Below are 17130 nucleotides of genomic sequence, written 5' to 3' on the forward strand. Positions count from 1 at the left end.
ATGGGATTTATAACATCTGTTTCAATTTCATAACTTACATTAAGTTTTTGAGCTGTGGCCACTCTAAAYAGATTCCATCATTTCAGCAGAGGAATACTTACTTTACTTCATACTCTGCCTTTAAAATATGTACTTTGCTATTCATCTGCAAAATTCATACAGCAGCACAACTCACATGTACTCCAGACAAGTCACCTGTGTGATTGTGCTATGATTCAACATGTAGAACTAGTGCAGCTCATGCTTAAACTAAGAACAACTGAGGAAATGTCAGCCATCTGCCCTGCTTCAAAATTAACATTTCTGAGAGCATGCCATGTATTTTACAAGATGTGTACGAAATACAACAGATTTTTGAATCAGATTTTAAAAAAAAGAACTGTGAGTGCTTTGAAGCCTCAATTTTGTAATGTTCAGATGGAGCATGGTTCTGATGTGAAGGTGCAGTGGGGTGTTGAGCCTTTCCCAAATATCATTGTGCTTCAAGCTGARCAAATATCCCCAAATGGAAAAAAAGCCTGGCCTGTGAATTACCACTTTGATCAACTACCAAACATAAAGCTGTGATAATAACACAATTTTTTTTTAAATTTCAAAACAAGATGCCCTATAAAAGCAGCTTGTTCTTGATGACATTTTTACAAGAGGCAGAGATCCATCCCATGAGATCTAATACCCTGGGTCTTTCAACTACACAGAGAAAAAAAAATAATTTATTCTAGTATGCCTTTATTCTCCTTGTTGGGAATGGGTATAATATAGCTAAGAGCTTTTAACTTCATCCTAACTCAGAAAAGAACTACTGAACTCTTGATAACTTTTTACTATACTACAACTTCTTTTCTGATTCTAGTTCAATTCCTAGATATTTATTAGTAACACTCTGGAGGGAGGGGGAAAAACTGGGACACTTTGGAGTAATTTAGAACTCATTACTGAACACAGTGAAAACGAGAGCTGTCAACCTTCAAAAGGAAAAATGAGCAGTGCAGTATCACTGATGAGTGACAGGTTTCATTTAAACCGGTGTGTAGGAACCATTACCCAAGATGAAGCAATGTACAGGAGAGTTAAGACAAAATCTACATCTCACATCTTTGTCTCCAAGCGTTTCCAGCAGCAAGAGCAGAATGGTTTTGAAATGCTCCTCCCAAACTCCAAGATTATCTTCCCTCGTGATCTTYAGCAATTCCAGGAGAGCTCCTTTCCGCTCCTCCACTCGCTCGTTGTGGTTGGAGAGCTCTTTCAGAAGATCRGCCACCAAATCCGAATGGTCAATGGGTACTTCTAGGACAAATGGCAGCAAATCATTTGGAGAAATGGGGAAAATATCAAATGTGCCAAGATTGCTAACCCTCTACAGAATAAGGTGCATGTAACAAGGGGCCCCCAAAACATGCATCAAATTCCAAATTGACCTCAGTCAAGCAGGCAASAGAATGTGACTATCCCATAATGTAACCTGAGTTCATAGCACRGCTCATGSATCTGCACATGGCTTCTAACGAACCAGGAAGAGATGATGATTGGATTTCTTCCAGTTCCAACAATTACTTCTACCAGATGAGAACTGCCGTGGCTTTTCCCAGACACACACACCCAAAAGCAGTGGTCACATGTATGACCTTTAGATTAAAGTACAGTGACTCATCAGTGTACTGCAAAAGAAAAAGCTGATGTGCAGCAGCACTTAAATCAAACACTCAATAACAACAAGCTGTTGAGTGAGGCATTTCAGCCATAAAGAAGGGAAGGTCCCAAAGCAGTGTCCTTACAGATGCATGTGGATGCTTAAGGGACCAGYTTGTGGGAAACCCCAGGCAAACAAGAATGAAAACCAGAGTATAATATTTTTTCTCAATAGCCACAGATGAGGTTCTGCTGGGACATGAGAACAAAGGGTATTTCATACCAAGCTCGACTCAGATGCAAAGTAATGCACAACACATGCACAGGCAGGCACGCACTGAGAGCACCAGCCATAACAAACACAGCACAAGGCAGCAAGCTGCCTGCAGTGCTSTGAGGTGAGCTGATACCAACCATCCCGGAGCTGATCCATGTCATCATCAAACACTGCTTCCTTCAGGGCAGTCTTGTCGTAGGTGTTAATGGTGTCAGCGTAGGGATAGGGGTTGTATTCCCGAGCGCGGGGCCCCGAAAAGGCGCGGGGAGGCTGCGTGTTCAGGAGGGAGGTTTTGTTATCCAGAGCCATCCTTCCACCTTCCACAATGTCACTGCTGCCACGGACATCACCAGTGGGGAGAGCAAGGCCACCATCTCGAGWCACCTGGGGGATCAAACAGATTAAAATTCTATGGAATTCTGTGTTCAAAATTCTATGGAAACTGTAGCATTTTTGGAATTCACCAACCAACAAGAACAGGCAAAGAATCATTTACACATATAATTTATATATAATACTTAAATAAAACTTTGATTCACACAACTACACCTGCTCAAAAATATCTCATGGTCACAGTTTCTGTAACCACTCATGCAGCATAAGACACCATATGAGCTGTGCACTTGGAGTGATCCTAAGCCTGTGAGGGAAACCATCCATGCATTTAAAGAACTAACATTCCCCATTACAGACCTGACTACACACATTCCATATAAAACCATCACTGAGCCATGTGAGCCTGAGGAACACCAGCACTGGTTCCATCCTACATGAGACTCCACAGAAGCTCAGTCAGCACATTGCACAGGAGGCCAGAGTTCAAAGGGAGCCAAGGGACTACATCAGTGAAACCCCATAATCAAGGTACAGGAAGTTAACAACCAATAAGCAGAARATGACTGTAARAATACAGCAGGAATAACTGGATTTYRTACACTAACAATACCTGGACAGATYTGATCACACTGTTTTAAAATTTCTTTTTTCTGGGGACATTAATCAATGGAATACTTACAATATCACAGTCTTTCTTTCCATCACGTTTGATCGGCTCGTTCAGGTCCTCTTGACTACGGAAACTAAATTTCTCAATTGCTTCTGTGACCCCACGAAGAGAGCTGTAGATTTCATCAGAGTTTAGGTTCTCCGTGTCATAATCCAGCATACTAAAGACCAAACGTATATGAAATGTTACAAATGAAACTGGAATCCGCTTCTGACTGTATACAAAACAAGCTGGAGACAGATGGTTTGGAGTACCCTTTCTAGCAGTGACTTGTAACACAGCATGAATGGAATCAAAGCWGAGTTTGGGTCTGAGTTTCCCCTCAAATGGGGCTAAACCAAAGAGAAACTCCACTGAAATCAGTGGTGTTATATGGTTTTAAGTGAAGGGAAAACATGTCCACTGTTTCTTACATTCARTAAGTGTGCTACCTTCTGTAAACCAAAAAACCTTATCCCCAGTGTGGCAGCRGTGTAATTTAAAAAGGAAAATAATATCAATCACTATGAGAACTCAAAAGGGTTGTGACAGCTGGTGGAAATGAAATCAGTGAAATTTAAGTTCAATAATACATATTGAAACTGTGACAGATTTAAATGGAAGGGAAAATGTAACTTGACATAAACCTTAGTGTAACATGGCCCATTTTAATTTATAAAGTAGTAAAACTGAAACCACTTGCACAGTGCCTTGAGAAAAGAAGCATCTCAGTATTCAGTCTACGTTTGGGAATTCTCTCATTCTATTCTGACACTTTCCTGCTGTCTATCTGTTCCTTAGAAATTTCTTAACAACATAAATCCTCTGAAGTTTTGAGATTCCTTGAGGGGCTATCCAAAATTAAGTCYCAGGATACAATGCCTTGCTTTCAAGGGCAGATGATATTAAAAGATCTGGCTAAAGACAAGCTCCTACAAGCTTGGAGAAAATAAAAAGGCATTATTGGCAGGGGTTTGCTCTATCTAGGAGAAGTTGAGTTTGCACAACAATCACTAAATTAACAGATCCAGTAACAAAGAACAATTTCTGGCGCAGTCTTGGATCTCAGTACAGCCAGAAGCAAATAGACTGAATCAGACATTTACATCAAGTTGTTTGTCAATAAATGGCAAGAAGTGGCTCCCTACAGTGGTGAATTACTATTTCATAATGATTTGGGAAGGATGACAGGATGGGCTTGGAGGCAGATGGCTGAACAGAGTTGTGTTTCTCTCCCACAAAAGAAAGATTCCCTATGAGGTGGGTGGGGGAAAAAAACCCAAACAAACAAACAAGMAAATCCCTTCTGAATTATGGGTACACAGCTGTTATTTTCAATGGAACTAGAAGTAGGATATTAAATATCTATTAAATATCTAGAACCGTGGCTTTTCTTCTGGAAGAAACTTGGGAACTTCAGACAGAGGATAAGATTGGCACTGCCCAATTCCTTTGGGATTAACACACTGAAAATAGCCATAATCCCTGGCTCCCAAGCAACGCGCTCGCACTACACTCACACAAGCATCAGCACCGTGTATTTTGGCAGAGAAAGCAAAGAACAACTCCCCAAACAGTGTCTGGCAGGTCAGGGAGAATAAGAAACCACTTTAAGAATGGACCAAGATCAGGAAACAAAAGCTGTTCATAAACCTACAGAAGTCAAAGTATTTAGGGCTTTTCAGACAGCTGAACAACACTAATGCACTGTGATGGATTTCCAGACAGAAGGGAAGGCAGTTTTTAAGTTCTTTAAAGGTATCAGTCAGGCAAAGAAAAATCTTTTTTTCATATGACCTCAAAAATGTATGTTTTGAGCTCAAGCATGTTTTAAGATCATATGATCTTTAAGTTTTTTCATACAACATTCAAGTGGGCAATGAAACCACCACTTGAAAAGGTGTACATGTGACTGTACCTGCATACTCACACCAAGAGTTGACATGACTTACAAAAGATCACACAACTAAATCCATGGCAAAAAATCAAGAAATAATCACAAATATAGTACTGACAATAAATCTGCTGAAATCACCTCTTTCCTCAGGAATGAATTTTGCCCTACACGGTTACCAAAGAGCAATCACAGTACAGACTCTTCAGTGCTCAAGGACTAAGACAATTTTCTCAAAGACACCAATCTCATGCATCTGTCAAAGCACAAACCCACATTTTAATAAAAATCTAAAGAATCCAGTGATTTCATATGTCAGGAGTAAGCCTGTGTAGGAGGTCACATTATGGCTGTGCTCTACATGAATGAAAATTCTACAATGTGAACAAATGTCTCTACTGACAGTATGTGCACTGGAATACTTCACAGACAACACAATGTGGGGAATAAAAGTAAAATGGAACTACACTCACCTTTCAGGAAAAAGAAAAAAAAAAGGCACAAAAGGGAAAAAAAAATTATGACCCATGCAGAAAACTAGAGGAAAGGCACAGGATGAATAAGAAGTGAGYAGAGATGAGCAGTGCTTAGGGATGTCACAACATTATTTTCCATCTGCTGCACGAAACCAATACAGCTGTCTATCAAGATACAATTTGGCAGTTTTCCAGTCTGGCATGAAATACATTTTTCTCCCATAGATTGTTATTCGTTTTCCAATCCAAACTATGTGTAAGTAATCCACAGTTCAGTGTTTCCATGCAGTACACAGTAACTCACATCCTTGCACTCTCAGGCTCTGGGCTGGAATATATGTTACATTATTCCAAGCCTTATTATCTGGTGGCAGATTAAAAGACAGAAAAAATCACTCTCATCTAGTTTTATTCCAAAAATCAACATTCATCTCCTACACAGATATCTCAGTGTCCTAGCAGAGTCAGAAAATTATTYAAAGCTTTTAATTCTGCAGAGGTACCTACTATTGTATTCTATTTGCTCTCTCAGATGTCACAGGTTCTCAAATTTTGAGYCCTCAAAGAAAAATTTCTTTGCTTTCCTTTCTAGTTTTTCATTAGGGACWTTTTGCTTTAAGGAAAGACTACATATACTCCTTCTGCAGGTTACAGGCATATCTAAGTCAGGAGAAACCACATTTACAGACAGTCTGTTGTCAGGGTTTAAACTTAAAAAAAATCTAAAGAATTTAACAGAGGTYTGACAGATTAGATTTGTATTCATATTGGTTTTTGTTATTAAAACTGGAATACTGCTTTAGTCCAGTATACTGATCCAAGATCTATCTGTATGCAGACTAGCTCAAACTGTGAGGGCACAGGAGGAGGAACAGATGTCAAAATTGTGATTGATAAAATCTTCTGGTAAGGACAATTTTAATTTCAATACTACAAATTTCCAAGATRCTCCACAATCATATTGTGCAAGGAAAGTTCTATGTGAAGTCACTTCTGAGCTGTATTTGTCCATCTGGAGGAGCTCAAGTGCCACAAGCACAGTACAGCCAAACTGAAAGAATCTGCCCCTGATGTCCTAACACAATCAGTGCCTGCCAAAAGTGCTCAGCAACTGTGTTCTGCATTGGAAACCAACTGTGAAGMATCCTTCCTGCCACCTTCTTCAACGGGTAGAAGTGTCTGGAAAAATCCATTTTTTTTTCACCTCTGCTTTCTGAAAGCTACCATCATCTCTTTTCCAACCAAARCCTCTGCAAATCTCACATTTGAACAAATCCCATGGTGTGAAAGGTAAATAATACTGTGACACCTCAGACAAGTTGGTTTAACAGGTAGCTTGTTACCTGGGAGAGTAAGAGCGTCTGAAAGTCTTGTGGGAAGGAGCAGTGGGGATGGAGTTAGGCTGAGAAAGGGGAGGGGGGTGCTTCGACAGCCCATCTGCACTCCAACCCCAGAGCCGACTGCCGTGACCAGAGGAGAAACAAAAGAGAGAAAAAACAGAGAAAGAAGAGGGAGGAAAAAAAAAAAGAAACTATAATCTGAGTGGCTTAGTGCTGTCATGCTGCCTTGGAGAGAGAAAAAAATTAATAGAAACAAAATTAAACCAGAATACTCCGTTGAGCCTCACAAGTCATTGTTTCGGCTTTTATTATTAATTTCCGTTTTTATTCCTAACATAATATGATTCACAAAAAATCCAGTCCCTGCTTGTACTAACCAGCAGATTTTACAAATGGATATAGCCTCTATATAAACAACTCTATTTATAATGTTCTACGCAAACAATCCCTGGCCACACGTGTATTCAAACTCTAAGTAGGTATTTCTAAGCAACAGGATTTCCCTGGAAGAAAGGAAAATTGGAGTTKATTCTTTTATCAGACATCTGAAGGTACCTTGCAAAGTTTGTCTCCTGGTGCCTCTATAAAAGCCTGCAATCAGGCCCTACACAATTAGCAAACCTTTGCAGGGCTGAAGATCTGATCCTGTTTCACCAGATTCAAACTCAACCCAAATACGCAGCAAGTGAAAGTCAGTCTGGAGTGTAAATGTATCCTGTAAACTGGGGACTTGGCCCAGGTCTCAGCTGGGAAGCTGTGTGAAAGCAGCCCCTGAGTAGATTCAGATCTCTCCTTAAACTTTCACAGACCCTTTTGAGTTACTGYTTGACCCTGTGCCTTTGGGTCAAGACATCCATCCCTGTGTCAATGTGTCTAACCCTCTGCTTTTTTCCTGTTCCCATTATGGTACATGGATTGTCAAAATCACCTTCTAAATGAGCACAGTTGTTTGAGCTGGTGGAGCATTCACAACCCCCTTTGTTCCTATTACATTTCAGCACACTGTCTCAGATGGTTGTATTTGTAAATAAGCAAGTAAAAGACACTGTAAGATCAGAAGGGACAAACAAGTCAAGAATTGCTCCACTGCAAACAGCAGCAAAGCCAGTTGAAAAACTCCTCTGAAGAGCAGTATCAAGAATTTCACTCATTAACCAGCAATCCAAACCCACAGCTATTACATGCCACTATTATCATGGAAATAGCTCAGACTCACAGCTGCTGATCAGAAGTCTCACAGCTCAGGTCTCACCTACCTGAAAATGGGCCACCAAACAATGCRGGCTTGTCCTTATTTTATGAAGTGGGTGGCTTATTTTAATTCTGTTTCCAGGCCTTTGCTTGCTCAACTTAACACTGAAAGTGTCAAATTTTTTTTAAGGTATTTTCTATTACCAGTGAAATAGCAAGGATACAAATTTACATAGCCAAATGAAATTGTTAGCCTTTTCTTCTGATGCATTTCCTTTAAAGATCTTCGAAGAACCAAATTGCTTTTTAAATTTTGGGTAATTTTTATTTATTTGTATTTAATAATCAAAACTGCGAACAGGCCTCTGGGTTATTAATAATGGCAGAAACCTATTCCAAATGTATTCATTTGATATTCCTTCAAATATTCCAACAAAATTCTAGGTGAAAATTCCCAATCTGAATGTAACATTTAAGTTTACAGAAGCTGATTTACCATTCAGAACAGTATTCTAACACCAAAGGACTTCACAACTTAGTGTTTCCCTTTTTGTACTACAACATAATTTGTTAAATGCCAGAAGATTTCTCTGCCCAACACAAACCCAAGCCATTCATCTCTGCTTTGCCTAGGAAACATTCTTCTCTTTCACTCTGAAGTCTGGGTTTTTTTCCCCTATTATTTTCAGTCTTCCCAAGTGCCCTTCTCTGCTTTTCTCYTTCAGAAAGAACATCATTCTTCCATAACTCCTCTCACCAAAAACTAAAATTGTTAAGGAAAAAAAAGATAGCAGATTCAAACGCAGAAGTAACTCACAGATGTAGTGGATATGTTATAGTGATCATGAAGCAGAACTGGAGGGAGAAAATGGAAAGGACTCTGTCCAAGACCCTGAAAGCATGTTACCCTCCTGAAGACTTCAGGGGATMCTTAAGCAGATGTTATCATCAGGAYAGACAAATTAGCTGTTTGCAGAGTCCAGTTCAACCAAAACATTCAAAAWCTATCCAGAGAGCCCAAATACATGTACACATAAATATAYACACACAYGTACCCCCCAGAAAATCAACCATCTGGAATCCATACATAATACAGTAAATCTGTATCAATCAGACCTTGCTGATTAGGGTCGAGGATATTGTCCACAAACCATCAGTTACAYGGTAGAGCAGCTATGCTTAGCAGCATTTTCATATTCCTACAGGACYCAAACATCCTTTCTACACATATTCCAGTTCCAAAGACATGTCTGTCTCTAGATTTGACTCCAATCTGTGCACTAAGAAAAAAAAAAAAAAAAACGGAAAGCATAATCTTCAAAACCAAAGCTGGCATTAAGAACTGGAGATAATCCTTCCACTGACTGCACTCAGGGCAGGAACAAGGTGAGCAAGGCTTGCACACAGAGCATCCCAGGAGACAACAGCAACACACAACCTGACTACAAACCTGTGGCAGTAGGGCAATGAAAATGTAAAGCCAAGCCTACTTTTGGAGGAGAACTRCACAAAGAAACTGGGAATTGTTACCTTTTTATACTGCTATCAAAATGACATGAGTGTGCTCATGTTCCAAGTTTGTAGGGAGAAAAGTGACATTTCACACCAGTGCTGAATAGCAAAGGACAAGCACTTGTAATTGAAAAACAACACTGAAGCACCTATATAAAAAAATGCAATACTGCAGTGTACCCAACGTATCACATCCTGTTAACATGGTTAACATACCTGTTAACACATCCTTCAAAGCCTTTTCTCTGAACCAACAACAACCAGATCTAAATTCTCCCTTCCAACTCAAGACCATGCCCAAACTGTGCTGCACAAGGTATTTTCAAGAAGGATGCAGCCCAGCAGAGCATCAGAAGCTACTGYCCCTGATTTGCAGTACTTGCCACCRTCTTTTCTACAAATGGCAAAAGTCTGCAGATACTGTTACTGCTCAGAGGTCACTCACCAGAGAAATGTCCAGCTTCTCCTCTCCAAATATTTTAAATGGTTTTTGCAGCTTCACCTATCACTGAAGAGTAACTTTTAAACATCAGTCTTGAATAACTAAATCCAGCAAGAAAGCAGGACATGCTTCTTGAAAAGACACCTAAATTTTTGAATCAACACCGCCAAGAACTCTACAGAAAATGCAAGCAATGAYTGTTTTCTAAAGGAAATTCCTGGCCTACTGCATCCATGGCAGAATGCTCTGGAATTACATACCCTTTATAACTGGTCCTTGAGAACAAATCACACGGGGAAAATAACCCTTCTGTTTCTAAATTCAGAATGCTAGAAAGCAACAGCAACAATGTACAYTGGATGCTTTAATCAATACTTTGATATTTGCCTCCTGACATCAAGAGGTGAGAAAAATGAAAAAAACAAACAGAAAACAGTGAGTGAAGTGGYAATAAATAGTTGTGTCCCAATGGCAAAACCCAAAAAGCATGGTAAAAGGTTGTGGAATAATAAAATAAGTGCCACATGCAAACATGGCCAACAAAACCACAACGTAACCACAGGGAGACACAATTAATAATTTCCCATGACAGAAATCAGCAGGGCAACAATGCTCAAGCTAGTCAAAAAGGAAGCAACATAGCTGGAACCATTCCCCTGAAACTCTACCACTTAATTTCCTAATGAAACCTTTGTGGAAAAAAACTCGTAACAGGCAACTCGACCTTGGCTTGCAAACTCTCGGTTTAGTTTGGAATTACAGCAGATTTAGAAGTCACAAAGATGTATTTAGCTCTCCAAAATTTTCTCAGGAAACTCCAATGATCCCTATGCTGCTGGAATTAGTGAATAATATTCATTAAATGCTAAAGGCCTGTACTTTTCCTGACACATGGGAACTCAYAAGTCTGAGCATCCCTTCAGACAGAGTTTTGCAAGTCACAATAAGGACAGATCAACAGATTTCAGTGTAAATCAGTGTACTGGACTATGAACTGCAGTCCTCACCCACATGGTTCCTTATGTTTCTTCTATAACCTGTCATGAAGAGGACAGGCAGACAAGASCAGCAGATTTTAAGCTTTTCCAGCATGAATCAAGAGCTTGTCCAGGTAACAATTTAACACTTTCCTCCAAAATTTTTATGGACCCAGAAGATACTGTTTAAAATGTCAGCTCCCCTGCTCCAAGTTTCAATGGTGCAAAACATCCACACTCCCCATATCCAAGAGTCCATCTTGGCTGAATATAAGATTTTGGAGTGCACCAATAYATTCTAGGGAGCACCTGCAGCTTTAGGAACACAGGTGCTTGCAATAGAGCTGCTGCCCAAAAGACCAGGCCACTACTCTGCCAGTGAGCACCCAGGTGAGCAATCTGGGAGGTATTCCACACTGAAACACAGCCACCACCTCTGCCTGTCCTGCATCCTCACAAAGATAAGAGAGCAAACAGGAGATGCAGCACAAGCATTGTGCTACAGTCAGAGGAATTAATGATCAAAAGTCCCCACCTAAAAATAGTCACAATCTGAAATGCCTGTTCTGAGAGTCATCGCAGATTTTATGACATATGCAATCTCAGCAAGACCTTATTTCTAATGCTGCCAATTAATACTACCTTTATTTATTACCCACAAATCWAAYTCTGAAGAAAGCCATGAAAGAAAAWTAGTATGATAAGAAAGGACATTAAGATTACATAGACAGCATAAGGATTGGAACACTGAAGTCAATCACCAACCACACATTATCATGTTCAAACACTGCTTCTTTGGAGCAATCTACTGTAAACTTTTTGTCTTGTTTTTGCTTTYAAAGTGAGTCATATTCTGCAAACGCACAGTCGGTGTTGAAATCCTTCAGTATTTTGCAAGGGGTTTAATTAGCCTRCCACATTACCTTGGAGACAGTCCACCATGGGAGCAGTTGGTAGGTGAAGTTAAGGGGCTGGTTCTGCTGCTGGAGTGCCGGGAAGGAGTCCGACCGAGGGTATTGCTGGGGGAACCCTGACACAGAAACAGGAAGACAGGGATTAGAAACGTGTTGCAATGCACAGGCAGGAATACAACAACAGGTCCAAACATTGCCTCTCTTCGCTCTAGACAAGCTCAGTGCAGTTTTGATTATGCCTCCTGACCTAAAAATCTGCAGCCATGGCTCATGCAGTCATTAATATGTTCCTGAAGGTACGACTCTAAGGGTGAAGAAAGTGTATGTGCACTTCTCTACAACCCACAGTACCTGAAATTTAAATACACAACATTTTCGGCTGCAAACATTGCTAGAGAAATGGTTCATCAATACAGCTACCCAGCTTCTCAAGATTTGCAAGGCTCCAAAATATGCTCATCATTACCCTGGCAATTCAGCATTCTAATTACACAGCTATTTTCCACATTGTCTAAAGCATTCTGATTATGCTTGTTAGGAGCATAAGTAAGCAGTCTAACTTATCATTTTCCCACTGGTCTGCACAATCTTTTTCACCACAGCAAAATGAGTAGAAATTGCTCCCAATTCTGACACTCTTCACAGAGTCAAAAGTATTAAGAGAATCCAGACCATTTGCCTGGAAGCCTAATGCTGCAGTTTTACTTTACAGTAAATTATACTTTTCCCTGTGGAAGTGCAAAGTTGGGAGGGTTCAATTCCATCAAGATCACAAAATTTCCACATTATAAAGACAAAAAATTCCCTAATACTTGCTGCTCTGGAAATAGAAAGAAATTTCCTATTTAAATCTTCTACTAGCATATTCTTTCAGTGAAATAAAAATCTGTTAGAGCTTCATATAAAAGCAAAACAAAGTAATAGACCGAGGTGATCTTGTAGGACACATTAAAGATCCTGCAAGCTTCTTAACGGACAATGTATCTGCTATTAAATTGATCTCAATATTACCAGTAAGCCCAGAAAATCTGTGGCACCAGGATCTGTTTTAGTCAAAAAGTCGTTACTGGCRGGACTTTCAAAAGCACCACCAACTTGAAAGCACAAACCCCATCAATTTCAATGCACTTCTCAGTCACTTTTTAGTCTCTTCTGGATAGGACTATATTAAATTTTAAATTACTGAGTTTTTTATTTTAATGATCCCTATTAAAAGCAACATCAAACAAAAGCCTCTGTTGCCATTTTGCTTCAAGGCAACAGTTACAGATCATTCAAACTGAACATCTGCAACAGTTCATCAATGAGCTGCTGTCATTGGGGCTCTGCTGTTTGCAAGGACAAGGGCCTCTCACCACACTGGTGTTACTGGAGTTCTTGAGGTGGTTGTGCAGGAGCTTGGTAGCACCATCCTGGAATGTTTTTGGCAAGGCACCAAGTAACATGGTAAACTCAGGAGTGTTCAATTCAAAGAGAGAAATCAGGACTATTTGTGCTGCCTGAAAAGAAAAAAAGAAAAAAGACCATCAGTTTTTTTCTTTGAAAAGAGCATGCATTCTCTTGGTAGTGATCCTTACAGTAAATGACTCCCCTGATGCATCATAAGGAACTAACAGCAGCAGTTAATTTTTTTAGTTCTTAAACCTTACAATGTATTTTCACATTTATATAATTAATCTCCCAGATGTGAAGTGTACAGCTATTTACAGCTAGTGAGAAACTTCTACCACTGCCCTGTCCAACACATATTTCARTTGAACAAGTTACTGCAAAGATTTACGGAAAACAAATAAAACCAGAAGCTCAAATAATTATGAAGACTCTAGGACTACAATTTGTCATTCCTGTGCTTTTTATTTTATGTGTGAATGGGACTGCTTCTCTTCCCACCCAACCTCTCCTCTTCCTAGGGATCCTAGGCTTGTTTCATCTCTCCTTTTAAGATTTGACCACTGAGGCTATTTCAACAACGGGAGACTCCATCTGGAGCAGAAGATCTATCAGGATGGTGAGAACCACCATTCTCTTGACCATGGACAGGCTAAACCCCACCAGATTTCCTAAATTTAGTAAGTGAAACCGAGGTACCACTGAAACAATTGAGAATTCTACCATTAATCTTACTGGACAGGGTTTGCTTTATCTGCCTYAGAGAACTGCTGCCAGAACAGGATCTCCACTAATCCATTAGCAAACACACAGCTCTGCATATCCTGAACTAAGACAATGGAATCAAATGGGAATGGAAGCAGAATAAATCACAACGTGCAGACCTGAAAAAGTAATTAACATCACATGTTCCTAACTAGACTTCTCCAGCAGCCTCCAACCTGTGTGGATGTACCAGTTCTGTTTTTCTCCYGACTTTACTTTGAAAGTATCCATACATTGATTAAAAGAACAATAAAAATGAAGCAAAGATGAAGGACCTGTGATGGTTTGCAGCAGCACCTTCTCCAAGGAGGGTGCAGCCACTGACACATCAACTTCCAGAATACATATATGGACACAAAGCAGYGGATTGGGCTCACAAAGTTAARCAGCAAAGCTACACATGCTCTTACTTGGGAAAAGCATACATACACGCTTAGGAAGAGCAGACACTTGTGTTTGACCCTTTTAGGAACTTTCTAAAGTATCCTAAAATTAAAAAATAACTTTGAAAATGGTACAAATGTAGTTCACTGCTGTGGGGATAAATACACATTGAGTGTTCTCACTAATTTAAAGAAGGATTTTTTTGCAAGTAATGTGTTCACAAAGTTGCCATAATTAAGATTATCTGCAATTTTCTCTGGAGTAGAATTCTTCACAGATGATGAACTTGGGTACACAAGAACCTTTCACAGCRGAGGGTAATTACAGGGCCTCACAGTGTGCAAACTGCAATTCAAGCTGTACTGTTTCTTCTGCCATCAGCAGCAACTAGCACAGCTTTGTATATAAAAACATTTTCCATCCMTGAAAGCTTGGAATCATCCTTTTCATATGGCCAACAAAGGATCCAAGGCCCACAACATTCAAAGGGCTTCCAAGGACTRYAGCAAACAACAGGTCTTCAGACTTCATTCCAGATGGATCACGCTCCTCTCCTGCCAAAACTCTCACTGACTTGAACAGAAACACAGAATGTCATTATTCACTCCATTCTGAAGATCTAAGGATGAAAGAAGTTGGGAGACTGTTTCCCCTGTGGCTTTYTCAACTCCATACTCTACCCTTCTCTGACCTGAACTTTTGGGCAATTCTGACATAAAGCCTGCCYGGTATTCAAYAAGGAAGTGTATTTTTGWCCATTTTGATCCAAGAACTYGTAAGTTTTCACCAGCAYAGTATTTYCTGTAATAAAAATATTACTGCAAACAAGAAATCTCAGAACAAGCAACAGCAAGGTGAACTGAACGCAAAGTGACAAGTCATGCCAAAGTACATTCCCGCTGGTGAAGGGCGTGCGTATCCTCAGTGTTAGGAGTGGACATGCAGATCCTGTGTGTCAAAACAAGCAGATCTCACATTCATTGAGATTAAGGAAAACCAAACCAAACAAAAAAAAATAAACAAACCACACAAACAAACAAACAAAAAAACCAAAAACAAACAAAAAAACCCAAAACAAACTGGAATCACAAAAAACTCCCAAACCAAACCCCACAAAAATTGATCAACAAGGTTCCCAGATTGAGAGATTGCTTACACACTAGAATATCTGGACTTATCAATTGGTAAGTCAGGAGCTGCCCAAGGTGTGAAAGGATTTCAAATACCTTTGTCCCACATAYCTCCCACTGATGGGTTAGAAATAAAGTCCATCCTTGGAGACCTCCTAAGTAGAGCAAACARGTGCAAGAGTACCTGAACTCTATGATGGGACATTCAGGAAGTACCTTTCTGGTATGACAGAGCTGTCCCAGATGCATCTCACAGATCTGAGCAAAACCTTTGGGAAAGCTCAGCCACAAACACCAATAGCACAGACAGTGTCCTACACRAGTAGCTGAGAAAYKTTTCAGGTCTCAGAGGGCACTACARTTTCMCTCCACTTTTGTGTCTTGGATTTAATAAAAACAGAACTATGCCTGCCCTCCCTCTGCATAAAATGCAGCTTGTCTTTAGGAGAGTGTCAGTATTCTGTGTACCCAGTGCTCTTCAGCAGCTCTCCTGGTGTCTGTAAATAGTCACTGGGCTCTCAATACAGTGCTCACAGCCTTCTGTGGCCTCAAAGAAAACAGACCTGTAGTCCATACCTTTTGAAATAAGCCAAGGACTACTACATCCTGAGAGTGGTGTTCCAGCAAAGGTCTCAAAGGCAACACTGGAGTTACATGGGTAAAAGCCTGTGTTCTTTCTACACAGTCTTCAGCAATTCAACTGCACTTCCAGGTTTATTTCAGGCAAAAGCCATTATTTGAAAATGYGCCCATAATTTCCTACTTAATATTTAACACACAACAGTCTTGGTCCCTACTACCACGAGATGAATACTGCTACTTACTGGCCTCAAAAGCTGGAAGGTCCATGCTAGCTTGAAATCGGATTTGTAACATGCTCCAAGTTTCACTTCTGAAATGTTTCCCAGTTCTAATACAAGTCATTTTATTTCAATAATGAAGAGCATCAGGAGCAGCATTTCTACCTCTGTCTTAACAGCTGGATCTGGATAATCCTCTAAGTTTCATTTATCTAGCACAMTTTTACCTAATCAAAGGACATCCTCTACACATAATGTTTCTAAGAATTTTAAATCTGTGGATTTTCAGCTTGTGACAAACCAGAGCAATTTTCATAATCTCTCAATTTCTGGCTGTCTTCTGAAAATCTTGTATCATTAGATTACKGTCAGAGTAAATAAATTTAACAAGCAATAAAAAAAAACTTATTTCTGTACACAATGTACAAACATTCTCCATGCAACATTCATGCTTGATATATAGTCTGAAGAAAGTAATATCTGAATTTTCCCTTGCCTTTGTGTCCCTCTGCCATWAGTACAGAACACTAATCCATCTCCTTCAGTGACACATAACATAGACCCTACAGATAATCTAATCTTAATGAAGCCATTCTCTGCTGGCTTGAGCTGGAGAAACTCCAGTCACTTCAGAGCCTGACTCTGYTAGAGAGGGGGTCTGGCTCAGTGTCAGGTTCTTGAATCATTTGCAAAGGATTGCTTATGTAACTTTGTTATTATCCTTATCACAATGCAGTGAGGGATCAGGTTCCACAAGCCAGTAGCAGCTCCCAAAGTTTCACACTTAGGTCACTGCAATTCATGCTGYCCAACAGTGTCAGCTGCTAAAGGGACACAAATGCTTTAGCAATATCTGCTGCTTTTTGGTTTTACCTAGACAGTGAATGATAATCCTATTTACCAAAATCTGTAACTTTTTCAACTTGGCTGAACTATAATAAAGTCTCTTTGAAATGGTTTGGGCTTATTAAGCAAAAAGATCAAAGCTAAGTGGAAAAATCCATTGATTTTAGAAAGGAAATGTG

At 39.8% G+C, this 17130-nt stretch overlaps 1 protein-coding gene across 9 annotated transcripts in view; it reads right to left on the minus strand.

The window, feature by feature from the left end:
* Positions 1–17130, minus strand: part of CLASP1 (cytoplasmic linker associated protein 1) — a 165712-nt gene that overhangs the window by 18858 nt on the left and 129724 nt on the right. For 7 of the 9 annotated variants that reach the window (XM_057368539.1, XM_057368546.1, XM_057368537.1 and 4 more), the window contains 5 exons: positions 12993–13136; positions 11647–11753; positions 2922–3072; positions 2044–2290; positions 1094–1287 (listed from right to left, as the gene is read on the minus strand). In XM_057368539.1, coding sequence (XP_057224522.1) covers positions 1094–1287; positions 2044–2290; positions 2922–3072; positions 11647–11753; positions 12993–13136 — 843 coding nt within the window. The remainder of the gene's footprint in view (positions 1–1093; positions 1288–2043; positions 2291–2921; positions 3073–11646; positions 11754–12992; positions 13137–17130) is intronic. The other 2 variants (XM_057368541.1, XM_057368538.1) reach the window with 1 other exon arrangement.

Source organism: Malurus melanocephalus, unplaced genomic scaffold (genome assembly GCF_030028575.1).
Source record: "Malurus melanocephalus ecotype Western Australia unplaced genomic scaffold, MMel_1.1 scaffold_94, whole genome shotgun sequence".
NCBI classification, from domain to species: Eukaryota; Metazoa; Chordata; class Aves; order Passeriformes; family Maluridae; genus Malurus; species Malurus melanocephalus.